Here is a 16,109-nt window from a genome sequence, read left to right as displayed (position 1 = left end):
GCTCCAAAAAGCTACATTGGACCTAGAGACAGAGGATGCTGACTGCTGGTGATAAACATATTCACTTTGGAGAGACAGTAGCTGCAATAGGAAATTAAACTGCGTACTTGTCACTTTCTACTCTAAATAGCAAGACAACTTCAACAGAGAACAAATATTTTCTAGAGATGTTATGAAAGGCTGTCAGTGTTTGTGATTAATTCTGCTCTGTAGAAAAATGCCTAGAAGCATCCATAAGGTGCTATTTCATTTGTTTGACTTCTAATTGCCCGTAAATATAAATAGTATAGTGTGATGGTAATTTTTAACAAAGGCACACAATATACATGTCAAATCCAAACAGCTCTCTTTTTTTATTACTGTACAGTATTTTTGCACAACAATCTTTGTAATCATAATTTCCCAAATAAGGTAACAAATATCTACAAAAACAATTAAGGGGAGAACAAATGCACTATGCTACATTAGGAAGTATGAGGTTAGTGTTTGAGAGACAAAAGTTTGATGATTTGGCTACAGTAGTCCTTGGCTGAATGTCAGTGGAATATAAGAGGTTGATGACTGAATTTTTCGAGGTGAGGTTACAGATGCTACTTCTAAATTCTACCTAACATTATGTATTCCAGTGTGTGACTGAATTTAGTAAGCAAATGGAACGAATGGGAAACTAATCGCTATGCATGTGAATACCAAGTAGGATTCACATTGTGTACACAATCACCCAATGTGAATTAAGTATACAAAACAAACAAGCACCATTGAATTAGACTTCATCTGTAATATTTGGTGGAGCAACAGACTATAAAAGCATACTTACAAGAAATAGGTTAGCATTAAGTCGAGCCTGTAAGAAAAAACACAGTAAATACATTTGCCAATATATTACCAAATGTGAATTATTATTTGATACAATAACAAAAAGTGTCAGTTTTTTATTAATTAGGGGATAAACTAACAAGTTAAAATTCAATAAATTAATTTTTAAAAACGAAATAAAAAAATGGCACAGATTTTGCAGTAAATGACTCCTTCACCTCCCCTTCTCTCAACATTATTACTTTGAGGACTGACTGGATGGTAAAGTGAAATGATGAATAATCTCTCCCCAGGCTCAAAGAACGAAGTCACCCCTATGAGAAAGTCAAAGTCCTCTAAAGTTCATCCTTTATAGAATCTGTTTCCTCCTCCTCTTCCTGTGCTCCAGTCTCCTCTTCTTCCTCCTCCTCCTCTTCTTCTTCATGCTCCAACTCTTCCTCTTCTTCCTCCTCCTCCTCTTCTCCAGGCTCGTCTTTTGTCTCCTCTTTCCCCGCCATCTCTTCTGCCTCTAGTTTCTTCCTCTCCTTCTCCTCCTGGGACTCCTTCATCTTTTTTTCTGGGTCCTACAGAACATGAAACAGACAGCCTTTTTAACAAACCACAGGAATTAGCATTTTTACAGTTTGTAGTGTGCTGGTAGGCAACGTTACAAATATGTCTTCGTAAGGATCTGACAGCAAAATAGTGGATTTATTCAGACAAAGCATCCTGGAACAAATTGCAAGGGAACGGGTTGGGGGGAATGCGACTCGAGAGAGACACCAGTGTGAATATGTAAGTGTGAACCTGAGAGGTGAGTGCCACTGACCTTAGTCTGACCCCAGGTCTCATTGCCGACTTCTTCTGCCAGCGTAGCATCATCTGTGATCAGGAAGTTATCGAAGATAGTCCCAGATTTCACCTGTGACGGCAATGAATAAGTCTGAATTACTTCAAACATTTCAGGGCAAAAAGACTTTCAGAGATGCGTTTCCTTTTCTCTTTTCGATTAAATTAAAATATAGAGGGCTTTTAAAAAGAATGATCCCAAACTGAATCCTTTTCAATTCGATTCCACTCTTTAGTATTCATTATCAATAACTAAGGTATTAAAAAGACTGAATAAGGGCCTCCACAGTACCTGCCACAGGTCCAGGCCAATGACTCCTATGCTGTCAAATCTGTAGATCTCAGTGTCTGCACTGTAGTCTGGATTGTCAATCTCAGGATGCAACCATTTGCCCTTGTAGTCAGGGTTATCAATCTTGCGGGGTTTCCATTCACCCTGAGAAAGCAAACAAATCAATCAAACAGCTGTTCATATAATTGAAGCAGTAATCCAAAGCACAGGGAAAGCTACTGTCACCTTGTCTGCGTCCTTGTCTAATATTATGAGAAATAAAATGTGATCCTGCCATATGTGTAGAGCTAGGAAAACACCCCAGTTATGAAGTGTCTGACTGCTTGCCTTATAGTCAGGGTTGGAGACCATGGGTGGCTCCCATTCACCGTCCATCTCATCATCCCAATCCTCAGGCTGCTTAGCGTCAGGGTCAGCAATGTTCTCGGGGCTATCCCAGTCCTGACAAATAACAGAATCATGAACTAATCATTAATAAAACTACATTCATGAAAGACATATTACTCATAAATGATTGACAAGATGGATAGCTTTTGAATCAGAATAGCTGGCTAGATGCCTGGTCTGCCAGTCTGTTTCTGCCGTTGTCCTGCCCGCACAATAATGTGGCTAGCTAGCGTAGCATTGTTGAGTGCAGAAACAGCCATGGGTCCAGGCAGGCTAGGAGTCCATCTTACCCACCTCTGGTTTCTTATCGTCTGGGTCCTCCATCCTCTCTCTCTCATCCCAGTGATCTGGTTTCACAGCCTCGGGGTCCTTGACCTTTTTAGGGGGCAGAATGTCCCAGTCCTCCTCCAGACTTCCAGACTCCGCCTTCTTGTTGTCAATCTTCACCTCATACGTGTTGTCAGGGTTCAGGATCAGAGTGTACAGATGGGTGTACTCATCATCCTGCAAAACAAAGACGATTGATTTTGATTCCTCCCAATGAGGATATAAGATATTGAAGAAGCCTGATTTGGGATATAGGCTTACTGTACCTTGCATCTGATGTCCTTTCTGATGAGGTGATTCTTGCCCTGGTAGTTGATAATGACATGAACTTTCTTCGTGGCTGGGCCACAGATGTCTGGACCTGGAGAAAAACACTATGATTAGCAATACAAAATAAATATACGACCTTGACAATTTCTCTGAATGTTGAATGTGTAACAAGGGAGGAACTGGTTTTCAATCAAATCTCATTGTTCCTGATGAACTTTACCGAACATGATGTTGTAGTTAGAGTCTCCATGCATGTCTGCCTGGTCGAGGTCAGCGGGGAATAGCTTGATGTAGCCTCCCCCGCAGTCGATGTTCTGCTCGTGCTTGACAGTGAACTGGATCACCAGGGTCTTGGCCTGGTTGGTGAAGGGCTCAAAGCGAGCAGAAGAAGAGTAGAAGTGGGCATCCTGGCTGGTCTGGAGACCTGGGGGCGATAAGATATGATATAACTTTTTCAACTTCAGAGATGGCTCCTGCTCCACACAGAGAGCAGACATGTGTAAGACTGACAATCTGACATTCTCAAAACAACGCTGGGGTCATACAACCAGATATTTCATCACATGGACAGTCATAACCTCAGAGGGATAAAATAAGCCTCTAGCGTGTAATAGAAAATACATTCAAGGTTCTTTATTCTACTGCATGAAGTCGTAGGTCCATGACATCTACCTTTGTCTTTCTCTGCATCTCCATAGAATTTCCCAGCAGTCAGGACAAATTTCCCATAGTCCGACCTATGGCTGGATTCAACCCAACGGGTATTCCAAGCATCTGACAGGAAAAAAATACATTGTTAGAAGCAAATATTAGCAGCTAAGTCAACCATGTATATTGGCATGGTTGAATAAAACCAATTTAGCGAACGGTTCATACAAGATTTAGTGTTAGCTTGATCCGTTAATTATCAATTTGATTAGCTAGATAACTGGCTACCGTGATAGTTAGCCGGCCATCATTTTTGCAGTCAGTGTGGCTAAATATACGTGCATTATCGCGTCTCACAAAGCATAGCTAGCTATTATTGTTTCGTGGTTAGATAGCTCACTGATATTAATTAAGATGCTAGCTGTAAAATGTTTGGTCAGCTAGCTGTTAGGTTAGTTGGCAATAGCTGCAGCCCGCACGAAATGAATGGAACTTGCCATCTTCAAACTGCTCTCGAAAATACACCGATGGTTCAGCACTGGCTAGTGCAATCATCAATAGCACCGACACTAGCATGATGTAGTTGGCTAAATATTTGGATTTAGCAAAACAATATCAAATTAAATATCTGACCACCCTGCTCCCCGAAACATGCACAGGTTCCCCCAGTCTGTCTGACCAATCCCCGTCTACTCGGAACAAATGTCCTTGTTTCATTGGCTGACAGGGAAAATAAGCGACTTGGATGCTGTGGTAGATCTGGTACTGTGGCCGCCTTTACCGTACACTTCAGAAAGGATTAACCACATTCGGAGATTTTACAATCCAAGAAAACTATTGCCAAAGATTAAAGAATTGCTGAACAAATATTGCACATAGGGTAAGTGTTACTGCTAATCTAGAACAAAATCCTGCACCCACCGCTCCTGTGTCAAATCCTGATCAGCAGCAAAATATACACTGAACAAAAATATAAACGCAACAATTTCAAAGATTTGACTGGGTCACAGTTAAAAAAATATATATTTAATATTTTTTTCTTGTCGGTCATAAGACTAAAATCACCAGGAAATCAGCTCCCAGTTGATTTTAATTTTGGAAATCTGTTCCAAAATACTCCCAAGCATAATAGAGAGACACGTGATCGTGTACAAATAATAAATCATATTTGATTGGATTTATATAGCACTTTTCTACTAACTGAGGCACTCGAAGTGCATTACATAATAGGGGGAAACTCACCTCATCCACCATCAATGTTTTAGTACCCGACCATTTTTGTGCCAGAAAGCTCACCATACATCAGGTGGAGAGGTGAGGAGTGATGTATGCCAATTAGGAATGAGGGGGATGATTAGGTGGCCATGATTGAATGTGGCCAGGTTGGTAATTTATCCATCACAGCAGGTGAACACTCCTACTCATACAATAAGTGCCGTGGGATTTTGAATGACCACAGAGAGTCAGGACACCTGTTTTAACGTCCATCCGAGAGACGTAACCGTATTCAGGGAAATGTCCCCAAATGTAATCAAGGTTTGAAATGATCATTTTTTTTTGTCAAATATTATATGTTTAGGCTTTTTGAAGTCAATTTGCAATCTACAAATATTAATATTATGTTCCGGCCCCCCGACTGTCTGCTCAAGAAAAAATTGGCCCACGGCTGAATCTAGTTGATGATCCTTGTCCTAAATGTTGCATAATCCTTGTCAAATGATTTGTGAAACATCAGAGAGATATGGTGAATACCTTTTGAAAGTGGACAGGAATTTGCTGGTTTCTTGCCTTCCTTGAGTTTGTGATCAATGATATGTATTTTATCTGATTCTTCATAACTGTCTTTGTTTCAGAATTGTGCAACGATGCCCAAATTTGGAAAAACAAAAATCTTTATCCTGGGCAAGTGAATTCCATTGAGAGGCAAGGCTCTGAGACGAAAGAGGCACATTGTCCCTCAGTGCTGCACCTCCGGCTCGGAACCTCCTCAGGCCCAAAGAGAGGAGCAGCGGGAGGACCATAGTCCAGTTACAAGTAATACCCAGACTACCAGTACTCAGAGGAGAAAAGGGGAAACAGTGGCTGCATGGAGATAAATGAGGGATCAGCTCCCAACATTCTTGTCGAGAACATGGTAAAATCCATCTGCTCTGTTTTTTTTAACCTTTATTTATTTAACTAGGCAGGTCAGTTAAGAACAAATTCTTATTTTCAATGACAGCCTAGGAACAGTGGGTTAACTGCCTTGTTCAGGGGCAGAACGACAGATTTTTACCTTGTCAGCTCATGGATTCAATCTTGCAACCTTTCGGTTACTAGTCCAACGCTCTAACCACTAGGCCACCTGCCGTCCGTGTGTGGGATCCAGCCAGAGATAATATGGCAGTGCACTGACTGGGGCTGAGACAATATTTTGTTCTGACTGTGTGGTGGCCACCCATAAAGACAAAAACATTGTGCACCACCTGGAGATCTGGCAAGTAATTCTCATCAACAACGTTTCATCATGTGCCCAATTGACAAAGAAACTAATTTCTCAAACATAAGTTAAGTGAAATGGTCAGTGTCTGAGGCCTTCGCAGAGGTTTATCCCACGAAGGATTACAGTAATCACATTAACAACAAGCATTTGTACTATTTGCAGTTGCACTTAAACTGGTCAACTAAATGTATTTGCTCTCTGTCTCTATCGGATACATATTTCCACCCACAACTTACTTATTTTCACCAGGTCATGTTTTTCTGCCATGGCCAAATCATTGAAACCAAGACCAAACTCTTAACCAATACTCTTCCTCTTAAGGATGGTCAATTTAAAAGGACCCACCGTTTGCTTTTGAATGGCACTGGAGGCGGAGAGATGGCCATAAGTACTCACTCTACCACAGTAGACTTGAGGGTATTTGATGACGTTGGTAAGTAATAAAGCATTTGTTAGTAATATCTCACAGTAAACTAAACATTTTCAACTTCATCTCTACATAACCTTTTTTGTTTTTTTTCCAAAATGTTATTACGCGAGTAGATCAAGGCAATTTTGTTTGCATTTTCAAATTATATAGACTGAGTATACAAAACATTAATACCTGCTCTTTCCATGACATAGACTGACCGGGTGAATCCAGGTGAAATATATGATCCCTTTATTGATGTCACTTGGTCCTAATGTTTGGTTTACTCAGTGAATACCCCTTGATTATGGCTTGTGCTTAATTGTAGTAGCGTAACTGTTACGATTGTCATAAATAGAACAATAAGAAACTATTACTGGATATAGTCAATGGGATAGTTGTTGTCATGGGAGACATATAACTAATTGTGGCTGGCCACCCCTTTACAACTTGGAGGACATGGGTTTTGCAGATAAAAGTGAACAAGACAGTTTCGATAAGTTATTGCCCTCAAATCATTGAAGTAGAACCTAAAACCTCCGTTTTGAGTTACAGCAGCTGAGAATCTGCAGCGGATGTTGTTTATTTTAAAGCAGAATGCACCCATCAACTCAGTGGCCTTGGGGTTAGTGTCGGACCTGAGATTGGAAGGTTGGGTTCGAACCCCAGTTCAGTCATACCAAAGACTCTAAAAAGCGTGACCGAGTGCGTCTCTGCTTGGCATTCCGCATTAAATAGATGGATTCGGGGTAAGGTATTGTGATAGGCTAGCATCCTGTCCAGGGGGAATACGTGTATATCAAGTAGCTTCACACTACTGAAACAGGAGATAGGCTTCTGTCCTATGGGCTGTCATGGCTAATTATAATGCACCCAGAGGTAACGTTATTTTGCATACGTTTTTCACCAAACCTAAACTTCTTAAGCTTGTTGGTTGTGTTTACTATGTGAAATGCAAAATGTTCTACGTTGTTGACCTTGAATGATGGTGAAACTGAATTCCTGCAGATCGTGCCGTTACGCATCACAGATATGTCAAAGAAAACTATTTTAAATTTGCATTTGGGAATGTGTCGTTTTTGCTCCATTCTTTTTAATGGAGCTTTTCATGACTAACTCTTGTTCTTCTTTCAGGCAGAGTGCATGATGTGCGTGTCACGTTCCTGACCTGTTTTCTGTTAGTTTGTGTATGTGTTAGCTGGTCAGGACGTGAGTTTGGAGTGGGCAGTCTATGTTTTCTGTTTCTATGTTGGTTTAAGGGTGACCTGATATGGCTCTCAATTAGAGGCAGGTGGTTTTCATTTCCTCTGATTGAGAGCCATATTAAGGTAGGTGTTTTCACACTGTTTGTTGGTGGGTGGTTGTCTCCTGTGTCTGTATGTATGTTCGTGCCACACGGGACTGTAGCGTTTGTTTGTAGTCGTGTACCTGTTCGTGCGTTCTTCAAGTTATGTAAGTTCGTGTCCAGGTCTGTTTTCATCGTTTATTTGTTTTGTAGTTTATTCAAGTATAGTTCGTTTTCTGTCTACGTCGTGTTTGTTGTTTTGTCGTGTCTTAAATAAATCATGTCATCATACCTCGCTGCACATTGGTCTTCAGATCCCTCTCTCCTCTCCTCGTCTGAGGAGGAGGAGGATTTAGAGTATCGTTACAGAACCACCCACCAAATTACCAGAACCAAGCAGCGGGGAAAAGGGCAGCGAAAGCAACCACAGAAATCCCAGGACTTGTGGACTTGGGAGGAAGAGTTGAATGGAGAAGGACCCTGGGCACAGGCTGGGGAGTATCGCCGCCCCAAAGCTGAGCTGGAGGAAGCGAAAGCTGAGCGGCGGCGATATGAGGAGGCAGCACGGCAGCGGGACAGGTACGAGAGGCATGTCACGAACCGGCTCAAAGCCCGTAACAAAAGGGAGACACGTGGAGATAAGAAGTAACAAAATATATATTTATTAAATAAAGAAACTATGTATAATATACAATGGTGTGTGTAATCAGTAATCAGTAGTGTAAGTGAATGTTTTGCATGGATGAATGTGATAATGCAAGGTGTTGAAAGATGCTAAAACAAACAACCAAAAAACACAACCAAACGCAACAAAATCTATCCAAGTGTCTGTATGGAGAGAGTCTCCTTGATGAATGGGGAAGTGGTGATTTTATCCTGGGAGAGTGGGCCCAGGTGTTCCCCATGTAGCTGACGACCCTCCCAACTCCACCCACCGACATCCTAATAGGGAAACAAGAGCAAGGAGAGAGAGAACGGTAGACAGAATGGGAGGGTCGTCACATTCCCCCCCATAAAACCGGGGACCAACAAGGACCCCGGAACAACATACCGCCCTCTGCGTCCCAAACTGACACAGCACTTGCGTCCCAAATTTATGAGGGGTACGTGTTCCCTCTTCCAAATTTGCCCCAGCCAATCTCCTCTCCAGACCTCAGCAACCTTTGTGCACGGGAAGCAACCTTTAAGAGGAAAGAAGACTCCCCAGACCTCAGCAACCTTAATACATAGGAAGCAACATTTAAGAGAAAAGAAGACACCCCAGACCTCAGCAACATTAGTGCATAGGAAGCAACTTTTAAGAGGAAAGAAGGCTCCCCAGACCAGGACGGAATAGACAGGAAAAGACAGAACCTGACCATACAAACATTCAGGAAGAGGGCGCACGAGACCACATCAGCTACAACCTCCAACGAAAAGAACAAAGTCCTTAATTTTTTTTAAACTCCCAACGATTCATAGCCACTTCCCAACGTAACAGACTACTCATTTCACTCTACCTTTTTTTTTTGTACGAGGCCAAGGACCCACACAGTCAATGATCGAATACTCAAAAGGTTGGCTGAGTACAGGAGTAGGAAACCGTGGTACCGTCTTAATAGCTTGATTAGGTTTACCCGTTAATTGACAGGTGTGACAAGTTTTGATGAAATCAGAGACATCCCTCTTTAATCTAGGCCAAAAGAAATGTCGTAATATGCGATGGTATGTTTTCCTCACACCCATATGTCCAGCAACACCATTGTGAGAAGTTGTCAAAACCAACTCACGAAGCTTTACTGGTACCACAACCTGACTAATCGCCTCCCCCAGAAAACGACTACCATGAGACACCCACTTTCTCATCAGGACATCCTCTTTGAGAAAATAGCAATGGGTGACATCTCCCAACTGTTCCACAGGCACAATTTGGTCACGCAACTCTTCCAATGTGGGGTCAGTCCGCTGCGCACTGACTAGATCTGAGTGGGTAACAGACAACGGAATAACAGGGAAAGCAGTGGCATACTTCTTTGTGGTATTCTCATCAGTCGGCACAGTGACCAGTTCGCCACGACTCATAGAACTCATCACTGCACACGCACGGAACATCCCTGGGGAGCTCTGTACACTCTCATCTGGAATCTCAACAACTGACGGCTTTATGGGAACAACTCGAGATGGAAACACGACAGGCCATACACGATCACCAGCCAAGTTATTCCCAAGAACAACGTCAACACCCTCAATAGGCAACGAAGGACGCACCCCCACGACAACCTCACCTTTTACCAGCCCACAATCCAACATCATTTTATGTAATGGAACTGAAAGAGTGTTCAAACCTATCCCCCTAATTAGAACACTCTTCCGCGAATCAGTCTCAGCTGAAAAGGGTAACACAGACTACAACACAAACGATTCGGAGGCACCTGTGTCTCTCAAGATCTTCACTGGCACCAATTCCTTACTCCCTAATATAGACACAAAACCTTCCGTAATGAAAGGTAAATAGCCTGAGTGAATATGGACTTTCACCTGCCCCTGAGACCATGTGTCATGAGTGAACTGATGTGAAACAGGCGCAGCTAACGCCGTAGGCTTAGATTTAACGTAATCACGCGTACTGAATTTGTCCTTTTCCCTGAGAACCGGACATTCGTTTTTCCAATGACCTGAATCATGACAGTAATGACACTTGCCCAAAGTCAACTTTACCACAGGAGTCAGGCTCACCCCGAGTTGAATTAAACTCTGTCCGTGAACCAAAGTATTTCGGTGAGCGAAGGTCAAATCTATTCGAACGCCCCCACTCATTCCGAATACGGGGCTCTGCAAAGACTCTTTTGTGAGTCAACACATACTCATCCGCCAAAACCGCAGCTTCAGCGACATTCTTTACTTTTCGTTCGTTAATATAAGTGGCAATACGATCAGGGATTGTGTCCTTAAATTGCTCTAACATAATCAGATCACACAGCCCTTGGAAAGTAACAACTGCAGAGGCAGAACACCAGCGATTAAACTGTACAGATAATTGTCGCGCAAACTCCACATGAGTCTGTTTATCATCCCTTTTTAAAGTTCTAAATCGTTGGCGGTAAGCCTCAGGGACCAATTCATAAATCTGCAACACAGCCGTTTTAACCTTATCATAACAGGCACTGTCGTGTACATTAAGAGCTGAATATGCCTCCTGCGCTTTACCAGTCAGCACACACTGCAACATTAAGGTGCGGTCAGAATCAGGCCAACTCCTAGCGTCAGCAACACGCTCAAACAACGAAAAGAATGTCTCAGGGTCCTTTTCATTAAACTGAGGTAATAACCGTAAGTTCCCAACAATATCAAATGTGTCCGGGGCACGACCAAAAGAGGAACGACCGCTAGGTAAATCTGGATCACCTTCCCAGAACAAACTCTCCCCTGAGATCTTTCCTTCCCTAACCAACTCTATCCGTTCTTGTTGCAACTTGATTTTAGCATGCTCCATATCTTGTTTAAATGCTAATTCCTTTTCATACTTTACACGATCATACTCTAGCTTCTCACGATCATGCTGCATATCTAATTCTTTTTCATACTTTACACGATCATGCTCCATATCTAATTCCTTTTCATACTTTACACGATCATGCTGCAGCTGTAACAGAAGCAGTTCTTTCTGCTGTTCAAAAAGAAGACTACTAGGACTAACCGATGGAATGGCCATTGCAACGTTACGGGGAGATGACCCCTCAGCAGAGACTGGCCCAGTGATAACTTCAAGAATACCACTCTCCATCAGATTGGCCTTCAATATCAACCTAATAGAATTCTTTAGACGTTTATCACTAATTTCAACCTTGTAGTGTTCAGCGATTTTCAACAGCTGTTCTTTAGTACCTAATTCTAACAATTCCTCTGATGGAAAGCGAATGAACTCATCTACATAAGACGCCATAGTCAAAAAAAATATTATCACTCTTCCCCTCTGCTGAGCACACCAGACCACAACCAGAGAAATGACAATCACCCTGAGCACCACAGAAGAGAGATGAGATACGGAGCTTCCCCAAACCTACAATAACTCAACCCTAGTCTTCGTGCGGATTTGCGGTGGGTATTTACGCACTGTAGCCCGCTGGCAAGGTAATAAACCCCCCAGCACGCTGGCAGATTCCACCAAGCCACGGATGTGCCCCCGAGACAACTGCTCAGTCCACAGACACCACACAAAAATAACAAACATTAACCATGCCCAACATATTCCAAAAATGAAACACGTCACTAAGCCTATCAGGGGTAAAAGGCTATAGCTCCGGGTAGTAAATTCCACTACCCTACCAAATCTCCCACTGAGGTACACAGCCGATTACTCACCTCCTCAGACCGATGTCCCAACAGAAAGTAGAACAAGAGTTTCCAGGCTGGGCAGGGCCTGGAAACTAACCATTATACTCTCTCTCCAACGCAGCACACAAACCAAACAACAAAGGCAACCAATACTAGGCCTATCAAACTCAGACCAAATATGTAAACCAAACACGTACCTCCACGTTCTCCCAAACCAATACGTTCAATTATCCCGGACGAGCCCCCACTTGTCACGAACCGGCTCAAAGCCCGTAACAAAAGGGAGACACGTGGAGATAAGAAGTAACAAAATATATATTTATTAAATAAAGAAACTATGTATAATATACAATGGTGTGTGTAATCAGTAATCAGTAGTGTAAGTGAATGTTTTGCATGGATGAATGGGATAATGCAAGGTGTTGAAAGATGCTAAAACAAACAACCAAAAAACACAACCAAACGCAACAAAATCTATCCAAGTGTCTGTATGGAGAGAGTCTCCTTGATGAATGGGGAAGTGGTGATTTTATCCTGGGAGAGTGGGCCCAGGTGTTCCCCATGTAGCTGACGACCCTCCCAACTCCACCCACCGACATCCTAATAGGGAAACAAGAGCAAGGAGAGAGAGAAAACGGTAGACAGAATGGGAGGGTCGTCACAGGCAACCCCAGAATTTTTTTGGGGGGGGGCTAGAGAGGAGTGTGGCTAAGCCAGGTAGCAGACCTGAGCGCACTCCTCGTGCTTATTATAAGCAACGCGTCACTGGTCAGGCACCGTGTTATGCGGTTAAGCGCACGGTGTCGCCAGTGCGTGCCCATAGCCTGGTGCGCTATAGGGCAGCCCCCCGAAAGTGTCAAGTGAGTGTGGGCATCCAGCCGGGGCGTATTGTGCCTGCTCAGCGCGTCTGGTCTCCGGTACGCAGTTTCGGTCCAGGGTATCCTGCGCCGGCTCTGCGTGCTGTGTCTCCGGGGCGCTGGGAGGGTGCAGTGCGTCCTATGCCTACGCTCCGCTCGTACCGGGCAAATGTGGGAGTGGAGCCTAAGGGAGAGGTGCGCGTAGTAGGCACTAGATCTCCAGTGCTCATCCACAGCCCGGTTCAACCTGTGCCTGCACTCTGGAGGGTACGGGCTGGAGTAGTATGCCAGCCTGGGGGAGTGGTGCCAAGGCTGCGCACCAGAGCTCCAGTGCTCCCCCACAGCCCGGTCCTTCAGGTGCCTTTTAACATCAAGCCTCCTGTAGGTCTCTCCAGCCTGGTGGGTCCTGTGGCAGCCCCACGCACCAGGCTGTCTCTCCGTCTCCTCCCTACAGGTGTGCCCGTCTGCCCAGCGGTGCCTGAGCTGCCCGTCTGCCCAGCGTCGCCTGAACTGCCCGTCTGCCATGAGCCTGCAAAGCTGCCCGTCTGCCATGAGCCTGCAAAGCTGCCCGTCTGCCATGAGCCTGCAAAGCTGCCCGTCTGCCATGAGCCTGCAAAGCTGCCCGTCTGCCATGAGCCTGCAGAGCCGCCCGTCTGCCAGGAGCCTACAGAGCCGTCCGCCAGACAGGAGCCGCTAGAGCCGTCCGCCAGACAGGAGCTGCCAGAGCCTTCCGCCAGACCGGATCAGCCAGAGCCTTCCGCCAGACCGGATCAGCCAGAGCCTTCCGCCAGACCGGATCAGCCAGAGCCTTCCGCCAGACCGGATCAGCCAGAGCCTTCCGCCAGACCGGATCAGCCAGAGCCTTCCGCCAGACCGGATCAGCCAGAGCCTTCCGCCAGACCGGATCAGCCAGAGCCTTCCGCCAGACCGGATCAGCCAGAGCCTTCCGCCAGACCGGATCAGCCTTCAGAGCCGTCCAGCCAGACCGGATCAGCCTTCAGAGCCGTCCAGCCAGGACCAGCCTTCAGAACCGTCCAGCCAGGACCAGCCTTCAGAGCCGTCCAGCCAGGACCAGCCTTCAGAGCCGTCAGCGAGCCATGACCAGCCAGAGCCGTCAGCGAGCCATGACCAGCCAGAGCCGTCATCCAGCCAGGATCCGCCAGAGCCAGCCAGCCAGGATCCGCCAGCCAGTCCGGTGTTGTCCCTCAGTCCGGAGCTGCCGTCCCTCAGTCCGGGGCGGCCCCTAAATCCAGCGGGACCCATGTCTAGGGTTCCCAGTCCAAGGTCGGTGGCGAGGGTCGCCACCTTGAGGAAGACACAGAAGCGGGGATTTATTATGGTGGGATTGGGACAGCGTCCGGAGCCGGAGCCACCACCGTGGTCAGATGCCCACCCAGACCCTCCCCTAGACTTTTGGTGGTGCGTTCGGAGTACGCACCTTGAGGGGGGGGGTTATGTCACGTTCCTGACCTGTTTTCTGTTAGTTTGTGTATGTGTTAGCTGGTCAGGACGTGAGTTTGGAGTGGGCAGTCTATGTTTTCTGTTTCTATGTTGGTTTAAGGGTGACCTGATATGGCTCTCAATTAGAGGCAGGTGGTTTTCATTTCCTCTGATTGAGAGCCATATTAAGGTAGGTGTTTTCACACTGTTTGTTGGTGGGTGGTTGTCTCCTGTGTCTGTATGTATGTTCGTGCCACACGGGACTGTAGCGTTTGTTTGTAGTCGTGTACCTGTTCGTGCGTTCTTCAAGTTATGTAAGTTCGTGTCCAGGTCTGTTTTCATCGTTTATTTGTTTTGTAGTTTATTCAAGTATAGTTCGTTTTCTGTCTACGTCGTGTTTGTTGTTTTGTCGTGTCTTAAATAAATCATGTCATCATACCTCGCTGCACATTGGTCTTCAGATCCCTCTCTCCTCTCCTCGTCTGAGGAGGAGGAGGATTTAGAGTTTCGTTACAGTGCGAGTAGAGCTCTGCCAGTGTGAGCCAAAAGCAGTGTCATTGGTCAGGTACATGAGCCAAAAGCAGTGTCATTGGTCAGGTACATGCTCTGGCCTTGCACACCCCGTCAGCCTCAGACTGCAGTGGTCTGCTCACTACTCAAGCAGATAACCAGCCTGTAGCTTGAGAGTGGTTTTACACGCAGGGCCATATGCCTGTCATTACATTTTCCTCACAGGACAGTAAGTAATCCCTTTTATAATCTGACTCTATTACTATGTCTACTTTGTCTGCAAAAGTTCATAACCAAATTCCTGTTTTGATAAATGGATGTCACAGAAACCATGTGCCACTTGTATGTGAAGATGCATTGTCTGTCTGTGTTGATGGCTTACTCTGATGGAATGCAGTAATGAATCAGAGTGCCTTTAAGTGACTCTGTTCATTCATTTCAGGGAAGAGACTTGTATATTGCCCTGACAAATGAGGCCTATGAGGAGTTCCGACATGCTATGTCTGAACTTGACATGTTGCGCCGTCTGGCTCCAGAAACTGCCGGTGCCCGCTCTGTCCCAAGGTTTGTTGTATTTTTGGGGGGCCTATTCAATGTTTTGTCACCCCCCCCCCCAAAAAAAAACATCAAAGCATAAGATATCAATTGTGATGTCGCCCTCTTTTATAAACACAAATGATCTATTAGAAACATCTGTTCCTTTTTTGTAAAACAATTGCACAGACAGCAGCATATCACCCTGCATCCCATCCATTTTGATGATTGTTTCTCATTAAGAGACATTCACTAAGAGGATATAAGTTGTTCAGACCAGTGTGCTACTCTAACGTTTTAACACCGTTCCATGTGACTATACAGTAGCCTACATCTATAGTCTACTGTAAAATCATATGCTGCTTTAGGCTAAATTCTGTAGTTTGTGTGTTTCATTAGGACAAATAGAAAGAATACCTACTGTATTCGAAATTGTGGTGTAGTGTACCTACAATGTTACCCTACCTTAATAATGCAAAAGTTACATTTTACTTCATTCATGAGAGAGAATGCAGGAGACTGTTAAAGCAGGCAGCGGACCATTTTTTGGTGCTGAAAGGTAAAGCTGCAACCGCAGCGCAATCAATAGGAGGTGACCAGTGCATGGTGCTGAACATATAGCTAACCTGTTATGCAAGTGTTGCACAGCAACAGATGGAGAAAACCTACACCAGTCGAGTAATTCATTTCAACAATAATCTTCATTTTAA

General features: G+C 44.7%; 1 protein-coding gene across 1 annotated transcript; it reads right to left on the bottom strand.

Annotated features, from left to right (window-relative positions):
• Window positions 1-329: 329 nt before the first annotated feature.
• Window positions 330-4,288, bottom strand: LOC129814252 (calreticulin-like). Its single transcript, XM_055867248.1, has 9 exons — window positions 4,066-4,288; window positions 3,593-3,694; window positions 3,141-3,344; window positions 2,917-3,011; window positions 2,618-2,827; window positions 2,264-2,377; window positions 1,937-2,080; window positions 1,625-1,717; window positions 330-1,379 (listed from the first exon to the last, which is right to left on the bottom strand). The coding sequence occupies exons 1-9, from the start codon at window positions 4,142-4,144 to the stop codon at window positions 1,152-1,154; spliced, it is 1,269 nt and encodes a 422-aa protein (XP_055723223.1). The 5' UTR covers window positions 4,145-4,288; the 3' UTR covers window positions 330-1,151.
• Between the last annotated feature and the right edge of the window lie 11,821 nt (window positions 4,289-16,109).

The sequence above is a fragment of the Salvelinus fontinalis genome, chromosome 17, assembly GCF_029448725.1.
Source record: "Salvelinus fontinalis isolate EN_2023a chromosome 17, ASM2944872v1, whole genome shotgun sequence".
NCBI lineage: Eukaryota > Metazoa > Chordata > Actinopteri > Salmoniformes > Salmonidae > Salvelinus > Salvelinus fontinalis.
This window is presented reverse-complemented; position numbering and strand designations above follow the sequence as displayed.